At 39.6% G+C, this 16,809-nt stretch overlaps 1 protein-coding gene across 1 annotated transcript; it reads right to left on the bottom strand.

Annotated features, from left to right (window-relative positions):
* Positions 1-4,747: 4,747 nt before the first annotated feature.
* DBR1 (debranching RNA lariats 1) lies at positions 4,748-16,597 on the bottom strand. Its single transcript, XM_061420736.1, has 8 exons — positions 16,142-16,597; positions 15,168-15,292; positions 13,182-13,262; positions 11,338-11,423; positions 10,022-10,246; positions 6,511-6,591; positions 6,111-6,256; positions 4,748-5,638 (listed from the first exon to the last, which is right to left on the bottom strand). The coding sequence occupies exons 1-8, from the start codon at positions 16,336-16,338 to the stop codon at positions 4,945-4,947; spliced, it is 1,635 nt and encodes a 544-aa protein (XP_061276720.1). The 5' UTR covers positions 16,339-16,597; the 3' UTR covers positions 4,748-4,944.
* Between the last annotated feature and the right edge of the window lie 212 nt (positions 16,598-16,809).

Raw genomic sequence — 16,809 nt, 5'->3', positions numbered from 1 at the left:
GTTACAGTCCATGGGGTTATAAAGAGTCAGACACAACTTAGCGACTGAACTACATCTTTAGGACCTATCCTCGGAGAAGGCAATGGCAGCCCACTCCAGTACTCTTGCCTGGAGGATCCCATGGGCGGAGAAGCCTGGTGGGCTGCAGTCCATGGGGTCGCTAGGAGTTGGACACAACCGAGCGACTTCACTTTCACTGTTCACTTTCATGCATTGGAGAAGGAAATGGCAACCCACTCCAGTGTTCTTCCCTGGAGAATCTCCGGGACAGGGGAACCTGGTGGGCTGCTGTCTATGGGGTCACACAGAGTCAGACACGACTGAAGCGACTTAGCGGCAGCAGCAGCAGCAGCAGCAGTAGCAGGACCTATCCTACAAGTGTAATTACTGGGTCTATATAAAGAGTTCTTTATATTTTGCAAAGATGAGCCCTTTATCTGTGATATGAGCTGTAAATATATTCTTCCAGCTTGTCATTTATCTTTTAACATTGTTTATGGTGTTTTGTTTGCCATGAGAAAGGTATCTATTTTTGTATATAGTGACATGTGTCAGTCTTTGTTTCTGGATTCAGAGACAGAGTTACAAAGGTTTTCCTCAGTTCCAGACTATAAGAAAATGTACCCATGTTTTCATCTGATATTTTTATGGTTTGATTCTTTACATTTATCTCTCGTATTTTTAGGTTGAATTTTGCTATATTAAAAAAAAATGTTTCTTTCCAAGGGGATATCCAGAGATCCAATCTTATTTATTTAAAATGTCATCTTTTTCCTCACTGATTTGAGATGCCACTTGAATAATATATTAAACTCTTATATATGTTTGGGCCTATTTCTTGTCTTTCTGTTCCACTGGCCTGTCCACTAATGGAATAGTACTGTGTTGTTTAATTACTATAGAGGCTTTATGGTGCTGCTGCTGCTGCTGCTGCTAAGTCACTTCAGTCGTGTCCGACTCTGTGCGACCCCATAGACGGCAGCCCACCAGGCTCCACCTTCCCTGGGATTCTCCAGGCAAGAACACCGGAGTGGGTTGCCATTTCCTTCTCCAATGCAGGAAAGTGAAAGGTGAAAGTGAAGTCGCTCAGTCGTGTCCGACTCTTAGCGACCCCATGGACTGCAGCCTACCAGGCTCCTCCGTCCATGGGATTTTCCAAGCAAGAGTACTGGAGTGGGGTGCCATGGCTTTATGGTATGTTTTAATAACTGATGTGGCCAGGATATGTCCATTACTCTTTGAGAGGTGGGATTTTCCTGTCTATTTTAACTTTTTTTATCCATATGCACTTTAAAATCAACTTGTCCAGCTCCAGAAAAGCAAACAAAAAAGCATGTATTGATTTCTAACTAATGCTAAATTTATGTATTGAGAATTGGCGTCTTTATAGTATTGAGTGTATCTATCCAAGAATAAGAGATGGTTTTGTATTCAAGTCAACTTTTGCATTTTGTGGGTACGTTTTAAGGATTTCATTGTAGACTTTGCACATTTCTCATTATTTCTTTTTACTGTTTTGCTTATACCATGCCACTCATTGGTAATTTCGTATGTGAAAACCATGGATTTGCATGTTAATTTTATATCTTATTACTTTGCTGTACTGCTTTATTTATATATTACTTTAGTGATATTGATATATTAGGTTTAGTTTTGATATTCTGATGTTTTGCTATCCCATGGAAACATTCAGGTCATCCATATAAAGATGTTTATGCCTTTGCAATTCTGATCCCCCTCATAGTTTTATCTGATTGTTTTGCTCTTTTCACCTATATTAAAATGTAATGGGGATAGTAGGTATCTTATTCCTTGATTTTGTTCTTACTTTCCTTTGATGGGAATGCTTATAGTATTTCCCTGTTAAACAAGATGCTAGATTTTACTTTTCAAAAAATCAGAGTGTTCACCTTTGTCAAAGGCCTTTCCATCATCCATGATCATATTTGTCCTTAGATCTATTAATATTACTGTGTAAACTCTATGAACAGACTTCCTAATATTGAACCATCTTTGTATCAGTCATGCTGTATCTTAAAAATGTGTTATAGATTCTGTTTATTAATATTTTATTTAGGACTTTACTTAGGATTCAATATTCATATGTAAGATTGGATTGTAGTATTTTTGTGCAATCTTTGTCAGATTTAGGTATCAATGTTATATTAGCTTCATGAAAAGAAACTGAATTTTCCTTCATTTTCTATATTTTGGAACACTTTACATAATGTTAGGGATTACCTGGCCTTTAAAAGATTTGGTAGTTTCTCCTGAAACCATGTAACAAGTAGTCCCTTGATAACTATTCCTTCCCCAGAAATTATTTTCACTTTCTGCCTCTACTAGGATTTCAGTAAATTCTATTTTCCTACGAAATTAATCATTTACTTATCAAATTCACTTGTACCAAGCTGTGTAGAGTAATCCTATTAGTTTGCTTGAATATCCTGTTTTAGTGGCCATTTCTCCCTTTTATTTTTTTCGTATTTGTGCTTACTCTTTCTTGACTGGGTAAGCTAGGGATTATCTTTTTTTTCCTTGAGAAAGAGCACTTATCAACTCTATTATTTATTTTATATCTAATTACTTTCTGCTTTAAACTTTATTAAAAATTTCTAAAGAAGAATAATTGTCAGAGTTTACGGAAATTCAATCAAATCAGTGATGGGGAAAATCCATAGTTTTTAAATATTTTATGTGAGAATTAAAATCAGTGAATTATTCAACACAAAAAAGAAAGTAAACACGAAGATGGAAAGCAATAAAGATAAAACCCCCGAAGTCGAAGACATTTTTCAAGTCAGATGTTGACAAGACAGAAGCCAAGTGCCAGCACATTCTCCTAGATTAGCTCCTGAACTTCAACTGCTGTGGGAGGATGGAATCCTGGAATAGTCTTTGGGTTCCATGAGTTCTGACCCAAATGCTGGGTTACAATCTCGTCTGGTGGCCCAGGCATTCTAACCAGAGACAGAACAGAATGCGGCTTCTCCACATGGATCTTTATACACTCTTTAATATTAGTAACCTGTTATGTAGCATGAGAGGCAGCACCAATGCAACTTGACCCCTACTAATAACTTTTGTCTTTTTAAAGGTGGTGTTAGAGCATACATTTTTTTATTTTTTTAATTCAAGTACAGTTGATTTACAATGTCATGTTAGTCTCAGGTGTACAACACAGTGATTCAGTTTTGCATATATATGCTTCCCTTGTGGCTCAGCTGGTAAAGAATCCGTCTGCAATGCAGGAGACCTGGGTTCGATCCCTGGGTTGGGAAGATCCCCTGGAGAAGGGAAAGGCTACCAACTCTAGTATTCTGGCCTGGAGAACTCCACGGACTGTATAGTCCATGGGGTCGCAGAGTTGGACACGACTGATTTTCACTTCACTTCATGTATGTACATACATATATATATATATATTCTATTTAAAATTCCTTTATAGGTTATTACAAAAATTTTTTCTAAGTAATTTTATTTTTGGCTGTGAGATCTTTGTTGGGCAGGCTTTTTTCTCTAGTTGTGGAGAGTGGGAGCTACTCTATAGTTACAGTGCAAGGGTTTCTCACTGTGGTGGCTTCTCTTGTTGCAGAGCACAGGCTCTAGGACACACAGGCTTCAGTAGTTGCGGCTCCCAGGCTCTACAGCATAAGCTCAACCGTTGTAGCGCATGAGCTTAGTTACATTAAAATTAAAGCTAAAGTTAAATATAATATGTAAATGTCAACAGGTTTATATTAATCTCAGCAAATAAGTATACGATTTTATGTTTGCCAATGTTGAGTACTTATTTCCTGAAATCTTATCTACCCTCTTCAGTTTCAATTATATTTGACAGACATTGATGGGGAAACAGTGGAAGACTTTATTTTTGGGGGGCTCCAAAATCACTGCAGATGGTGACTGCAGCCATGAAATTAAAAGATGCTTACTCCTTGGAAGAAAAGTTATGACCAACCTAGACAGCATATTAAAAAGCAGAGACATTACTTTGCCAACAAAAGTCTGTCTAGTCAAAGCTATGGTTTTCCCAGCGGTCGTGTATGGATGTGAGAGTTGGACTATAAAGAAAACTGGGTGCCAATGAATTGATGCTTTTGAACTGTGGTGTTGGAGAAGACTCTTGAGAGTCCCTTGGACTGCAAGGAGATTCAACCAGTTCATCCTTAAGCAAATCGGTCCTGGGTGTTCATTGGAAGGACTGATGTTGAAGCTGAAACTCTAATACTTTGGCCACCTGATGTGAAGAACTGACTGATTTGAAAAGACCCTGATGCTGGGAAAGATTGAAGGCAGGAAGAGAAGGGGACGACAGAGGATGAGATGGTTGGATGGCATCATCGACTCAATGGACACGAGTTTGAGTAAACTCCGGGAGTTGGTGATGGACAGGGAGGCCTGGCGTACTGCAGTCTATGGGGTCACAAAGAGTCAGACATGACTGAGTGACTGAACTGAACTGAAGAGCTGACCAGAGAAAATATTTATAACAAATGAAAAGAGAGCACATATAAGTATAGATACAATAATGACTTAACTCTGTAAAAAATATATATAAATATGCCATATTTTATACACCAAAATACTTATAGTGGAAGTAACTCTCTGAAGGCAAGAATCCTTGTCTTACTCATCCTTGTAGTGCCATCTTATAGAAGAGTAACTGGTACAAAGTATGTGTTCAGTAAGTGCTTGCTGAAAAAAAATTAAAGTGAATTAAGTTCTCAGAAAAAGGGGTACTCAATCAAGTAAATATATGAAATTTTAATATCTTTTTCATCTGAAATATACAAAGTTCCAAAGATAAAATATATACCGAACTAAAATCTTCTTATGTAACTTCATTATTACAAACTTAAGTCTTGAGTCAAAGATCCAATTCTAAAAATATAGTCTTAAAAATCATGTATCTACATATAATACTAAGACAAGTAAACTGTCTCAGGCTGTATCATTATCATCCACTGCGGCATAGATGGCTTGATTCCTTCTCTTGATTTTCTTTCTTTGTTCAGGTTCATGTTCATCACTCAGCCTCTTCAGTGGCACCGTGGTTAAGTCCTTTCCATCCCCCAAGTCCACAGGGTCACCAGAATTCCCCTCCTTGCACACTGGGGAACCCGAGGTATCGTCAGAAGATACAGTCATGGAACTTGGCAAGATCCTGATGTCAGAGAAGCTTGCAGAAAAGTCAGAAGCTTGATCACAAGACGGTTCTACAGACGGTGTATTCATGTCACTGTGTGCACTTACCATACTATCATCATACTCCTCTTCTTCATCTAACATGATCTCATCTGGATTAATAGAGGACAGGGCAGATGTGTCTGTGTTATATTCACTAGGGTCTTCTCCAGAGTCATTACCCTCCGTGTCATCCTGCCCTTCATAGTCACCACACAAGTGCTGGTCTTCCTTGGCCTTCTGAAGCCTGACGTTAATGTCTGTGATGCCAAGTTGGGCACAAAATTCAGTCGTCTGAGGACTGATCCTATGAACCAACTGCATCTGTGTCTGTGGCTTGCTAGGGTCATAACAAGCAGCTGTTATACTAAAGTTATTTGGAACTTTGAGGTCATGATTCAATTTCTCCAGTACTTCGTTAATAGCTTCTTTTGTTGCACTGTAATCCCATCTAAAAAGTCAAAAACAATAGCTTTTTACATTTTATCGACCTCAGCAATAAATAATGAAATCTAAGTATGGACTGCAGGTGAAAGAATTAAAAAATTAACCACATTTCAAAATTAATAAAATTATAGTTAACTTAGCAAAGGGCCATTTTTGAAATTAAAACAATTTTTAGAAAAAGCTGTCCTTAACTCACGCCCTAAAACAAGTACAAATTATTTTAATGTGCAAACCAAATCTCCACCATCGTACAGTTTGATGCACTTATACACTTTTTAGAGCTAGTGCTCAGCAGTCCATTTTCTTGGATTTCTTAGATGGAAAACGTGCAGTTTTCATATCAGTCGGTAAACTCTGACTTGTTCTGACAGTCGTTTAACAATAACTCCTTTGATTAAAAAAATTATAACAAGGTGGAGGGGACAAAAACTGTGCATACAATGGAGAAAGCAAATCCTAAATAAGGCCAGACTTACCTTGTATGTAGGCCATTATTCTCAGGCATATTCCACAGGCGCTCAGTCACATTAATAAGATCATCAGTAGCCCTGAGAACAGTGAGCCATTCAGCATCATATTCCAAGTAATCAGGAGCACTGGGGTCATGTTCTACTTCTATTACCTACAGGAAGAAATCGGTAATTTTAAGAAATACATACCTGTTCTTATATTCTAGGAATGTCAATATAACAATACAGTTTAGGAATTTAATTTAGTAGCTTAAAAACATTAAAGTAACTTAAACATTCCCCAAGAAAACTCAGAATATATAAATTACAAAGAACAACAATAAATTCTGAAAGAATAGTTAGTAATTTCTTTTTTAATCATTGGAAGAGCAAACTACATGGCAAAGTTATTTTATTTTCTCTTTACCTGAAGAAAGTCTCTGTGCGGTAAGCACTTGTCCAAGGCTAGAAATTTGGTTGCTTTGGTTGACTGTCCTTTATCCATGGTCTAGAAAATATGAACTATGATTTAATAAAGAATGTTAAAACATCCTCGGGTGGGTGGGGTGGGGAGGGAGAGGTCATATGTATACCTATGGCTGATTCATGTTCATTATGGCAGAAACCAACACAACATTGTAAAGCGATTATCCTCCAATTAAAAAAAAAAAAAAAAAATCATCTCAGGCAAGTCATACATTGAATAGGATAGAAATAATCTTTATTACCCATACCTCTAAGTTGTGTGTTAAAGGAACAACTGTTACTTTTCCAAAACAAGTTAGCTCTATTTCTACTTGTACAATGGCAAGCAAGGCACTTAAATTCTCTGCATTTCAATTTCCTTACAAGAGGACTTCCCTGGTGGTCCAGTGATTAAGAGTCTGCCTGCCAGTGCCGGGGACACAGGTTTGATTCCTGGTCCAGGAAGATCTCACATGCCACAGAGCAGCTAAGCTGGGGTGCTACAATTACTGAGCCCACACACTGCAGCCACTGAAGCCCACACACCGCAACTAGAGCTGTGCACTGCAATTAGAGAAGTCCAGGCAAAGCAACGAAGACCCAGCACAGACAAAAGTCCTTATAGTAGTCACAGCAGAAAGTAATGGTGGTAATGATAATGTTAAAGCAAATAAAACACAAAAACCAAAGTGTATAACACAAAGGTTAAAGAACAGACAAGAGAAGAGCTTAAAAGTAAACTGGCAGAGCTAAAACCATAAAACTTGTAGAAGAATTAATAGGAGAAAACTTTTGTAACCCTGGGTTAGGCAAAGATTCTTAGATATAACACCAAAGTAGATATTCACCAATAAAAATGAAAGCAATAGTGACACTCGCTACAAAAATGATCCTCAAAGCAAGTAAAAGAAAGAAAGCAGAAACCAAAGACTATTTATTTTATGATTCCACTTATACGAAATGTTCAGAAAAGGTACGTCCACAGAGATAAAAAGCAGTAGTTGGCTGGGGCTGAGGGCAGGAACACAGACTGACATCAAAGAGGCACACAGGATCTTTTGGGGTGATGGAAATGTTCTAAAATTGGATTATATATGATGTTTGCACAACTCCAGAAATTTACTAAGAATCACTGAATTCTACACTTAAAACAGGTGAATTTTTTGATATGGAAATAAAAATCCAATAAAGCTCTTTTTAAAAAGTGAACTGGCAGAAAGCAACATGGGGGGATCACAAACATGAAAGTCACACTGGAAGAAGTAAAAAGTGACTCACTAAGAACAGCAAGGAAGCAAGCTCTTCAACACCCTGCTGAGAGTTTTGACTCCGTGGTGGGGAGGGAGTGGCCGGTGGGAGGCACAGAGACCACGAGCAGATTCGGGGAGCACGGTGGTTCTGAGGAATGGCGGTCTCTGGTGTTGGTAAAGAGCTCAAATGGAAGACTGGTGAGGTCAGAGGTGCCAAGAACAAGGGGATCAAAATAGCCTAATTCAGAGGCACAGGCTTCTGAGGTTGATACCAGAAGACTGAGTTGGGCAGGTGGGGGCGGGGGTGGAGCATCAAGTCAGGTGCTTCGGTAACAGTCCAAGAAAGTCACAAGCCCAGAAGAGATTAACAAGGACGCGGGGCAGGTGACTGACAGAAACAGAAGACTTGGAGATGAGGATAATCACGTTGGCAATAGCCCAAAGGAAGATGAAAGAGGTCACCTTGCTTCCTTCCCCCAGTGAAGCTGGGGAGTGAGAATAAGAGAGGGCCCACAGGCATGTTTTCAGACAGAACCTTCCAGACTGTGTTTGAGGAGCATCACTGAAGTACACCTCTACCATAGAAAAGGATTTGGTCCAGTAAGTTCAGGAAGCACTGCATACCCCATCCCCGATCCTGGAGTAAGGTGATGCCCATTAGGACATTAAAGACTCTCAGGTTGACTTCCCAGGCGGTCCAGTGGTTAAAAAATCCACCTTCCAATGCAGGGGACACAGGGATTAGGGTTAGGGAAAAAAGATCCCACATGCATGGGGCAACTAAGCCCACACTGCAACCACTGAGCCGGAGAGCACGCTCTGGGGCCCATGCACCACAACTAGGGAGAACCCAAGTGCCACGTGCGATCCCACGAGTTGCAACTAAGACCCAATGCAGCCGAATAAATAATAAAGACGCTCAGAAATTCTAGAGAAGCTTCTGAGAAGGTATCTCTGTTAACCCAGTGTGTTCTAAACATTTTCCCTAGGGAATACTTTATGGCAAAGTCAGAATTAAGTCAGAATTGGAGGTGAAAGGAAGAACCATGTATTTCCATAAAAGCCTAGCTCTAAAGTCTATATTATCTACCTGCTATCAAGCACAATCAGCTATGCAGTTACCCAAGGAGCACTCCAGAAGTTTTCCTCCCTCTGCCACTAAATTCTGATGATTCTGCTTCCAAAATCTCTCTGGAGCCTGCTTCGTTCTGTGTTCCCTCTTTGCCATAGGTTAGAACCTCATCTTTTACTTACATAGCCTGCTCTGTCTCCCACTTTACATTACTCCAACCCACACACAAAACTGTTGCCAAACTAATCCTTCTGAAATGGAACTCTGATGTCACTATCTCCCAACTTTCCCAAACTGCAGAGAAGGGCTGGGAGGCAGCTATGATCTTGCTCCAGCTTTCTCTCTCCCTGTGCCTCAGCCCCAGAGACCAATTGCACTTCCCCAAAGACAGAGTGCCGAAGAATTGATGCCTTTGAAGTGCGGTGTTGGAGAAGACTCTTGAGAGCCCCTTGGACTGCAAGGAGATCCAACCAGTCCATTCTGAAGGAAATCAGCCCTGGGATTTCTTTGGAAGGAATGATGCTAAAGCTGAAACTCCAGTACTTTGGCCACCTCATGCGAAGAATTGACTCATTGGAAAAGACTCTGATGCTGGGAGGGATTGGAGGCAGGAGGAGAAGGGGACGACAGAGGATGAGATGGCTGGATGGCGTCACTGACTCGATGGACTGAGTTTGAATGAACTCCAGGAGTTGGTGATGGACAGGGAAGCCTGGCGTGCTGCAATTCATGGGGTCGCAAAGAGTCGGACATGACTAAGCGACTGAACAGAACTGAAAGACGCTACACTCTCAGACTTACAGCCTGTGCACACACTGGTCCCTTGGCCTAGATTACCCTGATAACCTGCTTCTTCCTGGCAACATCAATTCCTTTAGAAGACCTCCTCTATCCCTTCATCTCTCTGTCCACATCCCCACCTTACCGTGGCCTGGTTCAGGTGCTCCCACAGTACCCTAGCACTTTTGTCACAGACCTACTACACTATTCTATAACTGACTGCTTGTCCCTTCTCCCAACTGGATGCTGAGTTACTCACAAAAGGAAACTTATCTTTGATTTCTTTCGCTAACTTCCCAACTGTGCCCATGGTGCCCATAGATGTTCAGTAAGCGTTTATTAAATCAAAGAATAAACATTTTGGTTCCTACCTGGTGCTGCATCAAGGCTGCAAACTTTACATGTAGGTGGGCGGAAAACCAGTAGGTAGGTTTTAAGTGCTCTAAAAGCTCAGAGGCAGCGGGACTTCCTAGTGTGTTATTTTCCACTTCTTGTCGGAAAAAAGATTTAGTCTTAAGAAGTTGCTTCTTGTTTCCATAATGATAGATACTTCTTGGCCAATCATGAGATAAGAATATGTCCATAGGCTGCTTCAGCTTTAAAAGAAAAAGAAAAGAAAGCAAGCTCTTAAAAAGAGATTAAACAAAAGGAATCCTCTGCCTTCCTTCCACTATCACACAACCACTTACCCACAGAGTTCTCTAGATTTCAGTGAATTCATCCTAGGGACACTTTATTTAATGAAATTACAGAAATACTGAGCTACTCACTCATCAAGGCAAAGAGAAATAACTTTCTCTTTACCTCATAAATGATCCTTATTTTCTATGGCAAGGCAGCTCAGTAGAGACACACTTCGATTAGACTGCCAGGCTCAGTTCAGCCTGGCAGACTCTACCACTGAACAGTGTGGGAAGTCTCCGGCAGGTGACTTTACCTAACTGAGCCGTGGCCTCTCACCCTTAGTGTGACAAAGTTGAGCAATATCTATCTCACAGAATCTGAGTGACATTTATATGAACAATCACAGATGAAAATTGCTAGCCCAGTTAAGCACTGAAAACTGAAAGTGAAAGTCACTCAGTCATGTCCAACTCTGTGACCCCCTGGGCTACACCGTCCATGGATTTCTCCAGGCCAGAATACTGGAGTGGGTAGCCTTTCCCTTCTCCAGGGGATCCTCCCAACCCAGGTCTCATGAATTGCAGGCAGATTCTTTACCAGCTGAGCCACAAGGGAAGCCCAGGCACTAAATGGGATCACAAACAAAAACCTAGTCTCACCCACTCTCCAATTAAGCCAGTGTTTCAATATGACCTTCACGATTTTCCTATATCCTCTATTATCACTATTATTTTCTATTTAATATCACTATTTAAAATAAAAAAGTAATACTTTCTGTAAACTATCACTTTTTTCCAATACGTATTCATCAGCTTTACCTTAAGGAATAGTAGCTGAAATCATGGATCAAACATTTTATTATTAATCACTAAAATAAATGTATAGCCATTAAAAATTTATAAATGTTCATCTGTGAACCTCCTAAAAACAACTCAAGATCCAAATTTTAGAAATATAGAATTAAGCTCTTCTTGGAAGTAAAAGACTAAACTGATCAAAATACATTCTGGTACACAATTTCTTTACATTTTTTCAAGTCTGCCATAGTATAGTTTTTACATACCTGTTTTAATTTGTAGACTTCAATATTTCTCACATGATATATACTCCTTACTGTAGCTGCATTATAAGGGGGGCACTCAAAATGACCTTAAAGAAGAGAAGTTGTATTCAACTCCTTTAAATACTGAAAATATAAATACATACATATACTGCTCCAAAACTGATGTTTGTCATCAATACTTTTGGTTTTTAAAAATTTTATTTGAAAAACCCTGCTCTCTAAATGCTGGTATTTTCTAATAACTAATTACAAAGTATAAATCTAAATGACTAGAGGGGCTTCTGATTTTTAAAATTAAATTATATTTAATTTTAGAATACACTGCTTATTCACATAGTTTAAGATTTAAAAGGTGTACCATCTGATAGGTATAGGGGAAGGCGAAAGAAGAGTGAGGGAAGGATGGATGGGGAATTTGGCATATGGCATGTGGGATCTCAGTTCCCTGACCAGGGATTAAACCTAAGCCCCCTGCAGTGGAAGCTTGGAGTCTTAACCACTGGATCGCCAAAGAAGTCCCTATATCGGGATATACTTAACTAGTTCCCATCTTTTGCTATTACAAAGAAGACTGAAATAAATAAATTTGTTTATATCATTTTGTACTTGTGGACTATATCTGTAGATAAATTCCTAGAAGTAGAATACCTTAGTCAAAATACTTGTATAATTTCCACAGATATTACCAATTATCCTCCAAAGAGTGGCTCCTATTTGCATCCACACCTGCTACATACGAGACGGCCTATTTTTGTAGACTGTTCCAACAGTTTACAACAGGGAGCAGGGCAGCAAGGAACAGACTTGAATTTAATAGCTATACTGAGGATATAAAAATTTTAGCTGCCAATTTAATTCATGAAAGTTTAAAATCAATGGGAATCCAAGCTATTTCTTTAAAATCAAGTTACGATTCATTCAGATTCAGTGTGGTATACTTATACAATGGAATACTATTCACAAATTAAAATGAATACAGTTACATGTATCAACATGGATTTCAAAAACATATAAACAAATGTTGCATAAAAATATATGTAAAATGATACACTTATAATGAAGTTTAAAGCACTCTATATAATACAATGTTTAAAGCTATTAACTGATATGGTAATGACATAAAATAATCAAGTGAATGATAAACACCAAATTCAGACTAGTGACTGCCTGGTGAAGTAAGAGAGGAAAAAAGGGGAGAGATGGGACTGAGGACAGACAAACAATGAATTTTGATTGTATCTGCACTCCTTTTTTTTTTTCTTAAAAATCAAAACTAAAAATGGCAAAATACCAAATAAAACTAAATGGTGGATACACAGATGATACATTCTAATGTTCTTTATGTTTTCATATGTATATAATATTTTATAAATTTAACAAACCTATTCATAAAAGAAATTCAATGAAAAAGTCAAACTATATATTACGTTTAAGTTACTCTGTGGCATACAAGTTCTAAAGTTTAAAAACAATTCTCAGGGGACGACCCTAGTGGTCTGGTGGTTAAGAATCCACCTTCCAAAGCAGGAAACATAGATTTGATCCCTGGCTGGGGAACTAAGACCTCACAGCCATGAGGCAACTAAGCCCACAAGCCACAACCAGAGAAGCCCCCACAAAGAAACTAGAGACATCCTCCCACCACAACAAGGACTAGCGCCACCAAAAATAAAATAAAAACTTTAAAATAATAATAAAAATAAATAATAAGAAATTAAAACAATTTTCAGAATAACAATACCCACTTTGTTGTACACCTGAAATTAATGTAACAACGTAAGTCAAGTTTACTTCAATTTTTAAAAAAAGAATGTAACTTTTTTTTTTTTAAAGGATAATAATACCTTTTCGATAGTCATGAGATTTAAAGATACCAGAGATTCCACCAATTCTTACTCCTCGGTATTTTACTACTCCTGCCAAACCTGAAAAATTACACAATTAAATAAAATTACTATAGGATAAAGCAATCTCTTTACTAACTTAATGGTTTGGAGGCCAAGAATACCATTCAGTCCTAAAATTATGTGAAAATTAAGTATCATGATGAGGTTACCCTTTTACATAGAAATATGCCAATAATATATAAGGTGGACGAGGGAGAGGGGACTAGAAGCAAATCAGGCAAGAGACTGAGCGGAGAGGGAGGAACAAATGAGACAGGGTGTGTGAAGAGGGAAATTGTGGTATTGTTGTGTTGTCAGTCACTCCAGTACTCTTGCCTGGAAAATCCCAAGGATGGAAGAGCCTGGCAGACTACAGTCCATGGGGTCTCGAAGAGTCGAACATTACTGAGTGACTTCACTTTCATGCATTGGAGAAGGAAATGGCAATCCACTTCAGTATTCTTGTCTGGAGAATCCCAGGGACAGAGAAGCCTGCTGGGCTGCCGTCTGTGGGGTCGCACAGAGTCGGACACAACTGAAGCGACTTAGCAGCAGCAGCAGTCATTAAGTCCTGTTCGACTGTTTTGTGACCCCATGGACTGTAGCCTGCCAGGCTCCTCTGTCCATATGATTTTCCAGGCAAGAATACTGGAGTGGGTTGCCATTTCCTTCTCCAAGGGGTCTTTCCCACCCAGGGATCAAACTCGTGTCTCCTGCATTGGCAGGCAGATTCTTTACCACTAAGTCACCTGGGAGGTTGGTACCTAATAGAATATGGGGAGGGGGTGGGGGAAATAGGGGAAAATGTTCTATGATGGATTTATATGTTATAAACCTAAAAGTCAAAGGTGTAAAGTATAAAGAACCTGCAGTTTCTATATTTCATTTCTGATTGATCATCTTCAATTTCACCCTTTCACAATACTACAATTGTCAAAAGAAGATCAATCAGTAAAAAAGAAGAAGAATGAAACTTCTAAAGTTCAGAAACATCTGTAAACATTTAAATAAAGACATGAAAGGACTGTATAGTTCAAAAGGATTAAAAATGAACCTGAACCTAATCAGGACTATAAACCTAAATGCAAATTACAGGCAACACACAGGATAAAAGGAGTGCTAAACAACACGAGGGAATCCAGTCAGCTAAACCTAGAAAGCAGGAAAGTCTGTTACTGCCAGATAAATTCCCCATTTTCTTCAACATAAATAGCATGAGGGGTAGGGAGGAAAGTGAAAAGGGACATTTCAGAATCATGACAACCAAATAAAATGCGCAGACCTTGTTTGGATCCTATGTGAGTAAGTCAACTGTAAAACAGACTTCTTTGTGATAATCAGGGAAATATGAACATAAACTAGGTAACAGATAATAATAGATAATTGGTATAATCCTGGTACTGTAGTAGTGGTATTTTAAAAAATCTTCATCACTTAAAAATACATGCTAAAGTATTTACAGGTGAAATAATCTGATGGCTAAGATTTGCTTTAAAATACTACAATCACCTCCTTCCACAAAAGAATTTAGTGGGGAGTGGGTTAAAAGAAGGAACACAGAATGATAATCGTTGTTACAGCTGGTTAATAGGTACAGAGATTCATTATACTATTCTCTATTTTATCAATGTTTAACAATTTCCATTATTAAAAGTTTATTTCTTTAATTTAATAAGAGGAATAGGAAAAAAATAAAGAGAATGCAAACAGTGTGGAAGCTCTTTGCAGTTACATTAAGAATTGCTTAAAGCACTAAATGATGCATGGGCATATTCTCAAGATTGCCTACTTATGTGAATTATTTTAGTTAAATTTTCATAATGAACTATTTAAATCAAGACAGTCCACAAACACCACACATCTCAAGATGCTGATCAACTGATATACAAATCCTGGCAGGCTCTTCCATGCCATCAGACCAAGAAATTACCCATAAACACATACCTAAATAATAAATGTTTGGTGCTACCCAGCCACCGTAGGGTAACTCTTGCAAATGATTTGAGGCTTCATGGTTTCCCCCAATGAAAATCGTGAGAACTGGGGCCTTCTTCTCCCCAGAGTAATACCTAGAACGTAAGGTTAAAAGTTGTCAGTTGGTATTGCAGAAATGAGACACAGAGAAACGCAAGTGGGCAGGCCTATACAATTAGTCACAGCAGAAAAGCAAAATGATCTCAAGGAAAAAAATCTGAGCTCATCATAAAAACTTTAAAAGCTCTTCCTAAACGAATTCCCCATCCTTTTCCTTAAGAATGAAGAGCTGCCACTTTGGGTTTCAAGCCAAAGTATGTTCAGTGAGCTCAAAAACTTTTGTCAGTTCACTGCTAAAGCCTTAGTTTCTAGAATGAGGACTGCTTTGTGTGTGCTGTGTTTAGTCCTCAGTAGTGTCCGACTCTTTGTGACTCCATGGACTGTAGCCCGCCAGGATCCTCTGTCCATGGAATTCTCCAGGCAAGAATAATGGAGTGAATTGCCATGCCCTCCTCCAGGAGATCTTCCCAACCCAGGGATCGAACCCACGTCTCTTGCATTACGGGCGGATTCTTCATCTTCTGAGCCATCGGGCAAGCCCTGAACGAGGACTAGCACACAGCAAGGATCCAATAAAAACTCTTGGATCATTAAATGAACAAGTCCCAGAGTTTTATCAAGCATTAAGGTAGAGGAACCTGTCATTTTCTTTCTCCAGGTGTCCCTCTCAGGCTGAGATCCCTTTCGAAACAAATAGATGAATGGAAAGAAGAAAAGTGGCTGACATTTACTAAACGCCAGTTCCTAGATACACAGCATGAACAAAGACGAGAAACGAGAACTAAGAGAGACAGCTGGTCAGTGGTAGGCACACGGGATTGGAACCCAGCCCCCACCGCTGGCTGCCCCACACCTCGTACCGCGGGCCGGGCCGCGTCCCTCACCTGTAGAAGGTTTGCATGTGGCGGTACTTGGGCGGCACGGCCATGCAACGCAGGTCGGCCTCGTTGCGCACTGCCTGGAAGTCGCCGCAGCAGAGCAGAAGGTCTATCCGCCCCGGGCCGCGCCGCTCCGCCAGCGCCAGCGTCTCATAGATCTTGTCCAGCTCGCCGTGGCAACAGCCGGCCACAGCCACGCGCATCCCTGCCGGTCCGAAGAGGGGAGCGCTGCCCGCAACCCCTTAAGCCAGAACCAGCCCAGGACAGATAGCGAAGACCAGACTGAGCTCAGCAGCCGCCCGCCTTTCCTGACATGCCGCCTCCTGCAACCAAGTCTCCAGTAGTATAATTCACTTCCGCTTTCCAAATCTCGCGAGAAAGGGATCGGAAGGGCAGCATCCACTCAGGGATTGCAGGGAAAGTTCAAAGACTCGGATTTTGCCTGTCTTGGCGGGTTTTTGAGTACGAACAGATTGACAGATGCTAGAAATTAAAACCAGAATAGTAGAATAAACATTCCCGAAAATAGTGTAGTTTGATAATATGAAACCAAACTTAGGGTGTATACCCCTCACGGCAAAGATAGTTGCCTGAAATTGATTAGAAATTAAAAGGTTTCTAAAAGACACTCCAAAATAAAAACAAATTTAAAATAAAACTGAAAAACCCACTGA

Source organism: Bos javanicus, chromosome 1, assembly GCF_032452875.1.
Source record: "Bos javanicus breed banteng chromosome 1, ARS-OSU_banteng_1.0, whole genome shotgun sequence".
Classification (NCBI taxonomy): Eukaryota; Metazoa; Chordata; class Mammalia; order Artiodactyla; family Bovidae; genus Bos; species Bos javanicus.
Note: the sequence above shows the minus strand (reverse complement) of the source record. Positions and strands in the feature narration are given on the sequence as shown.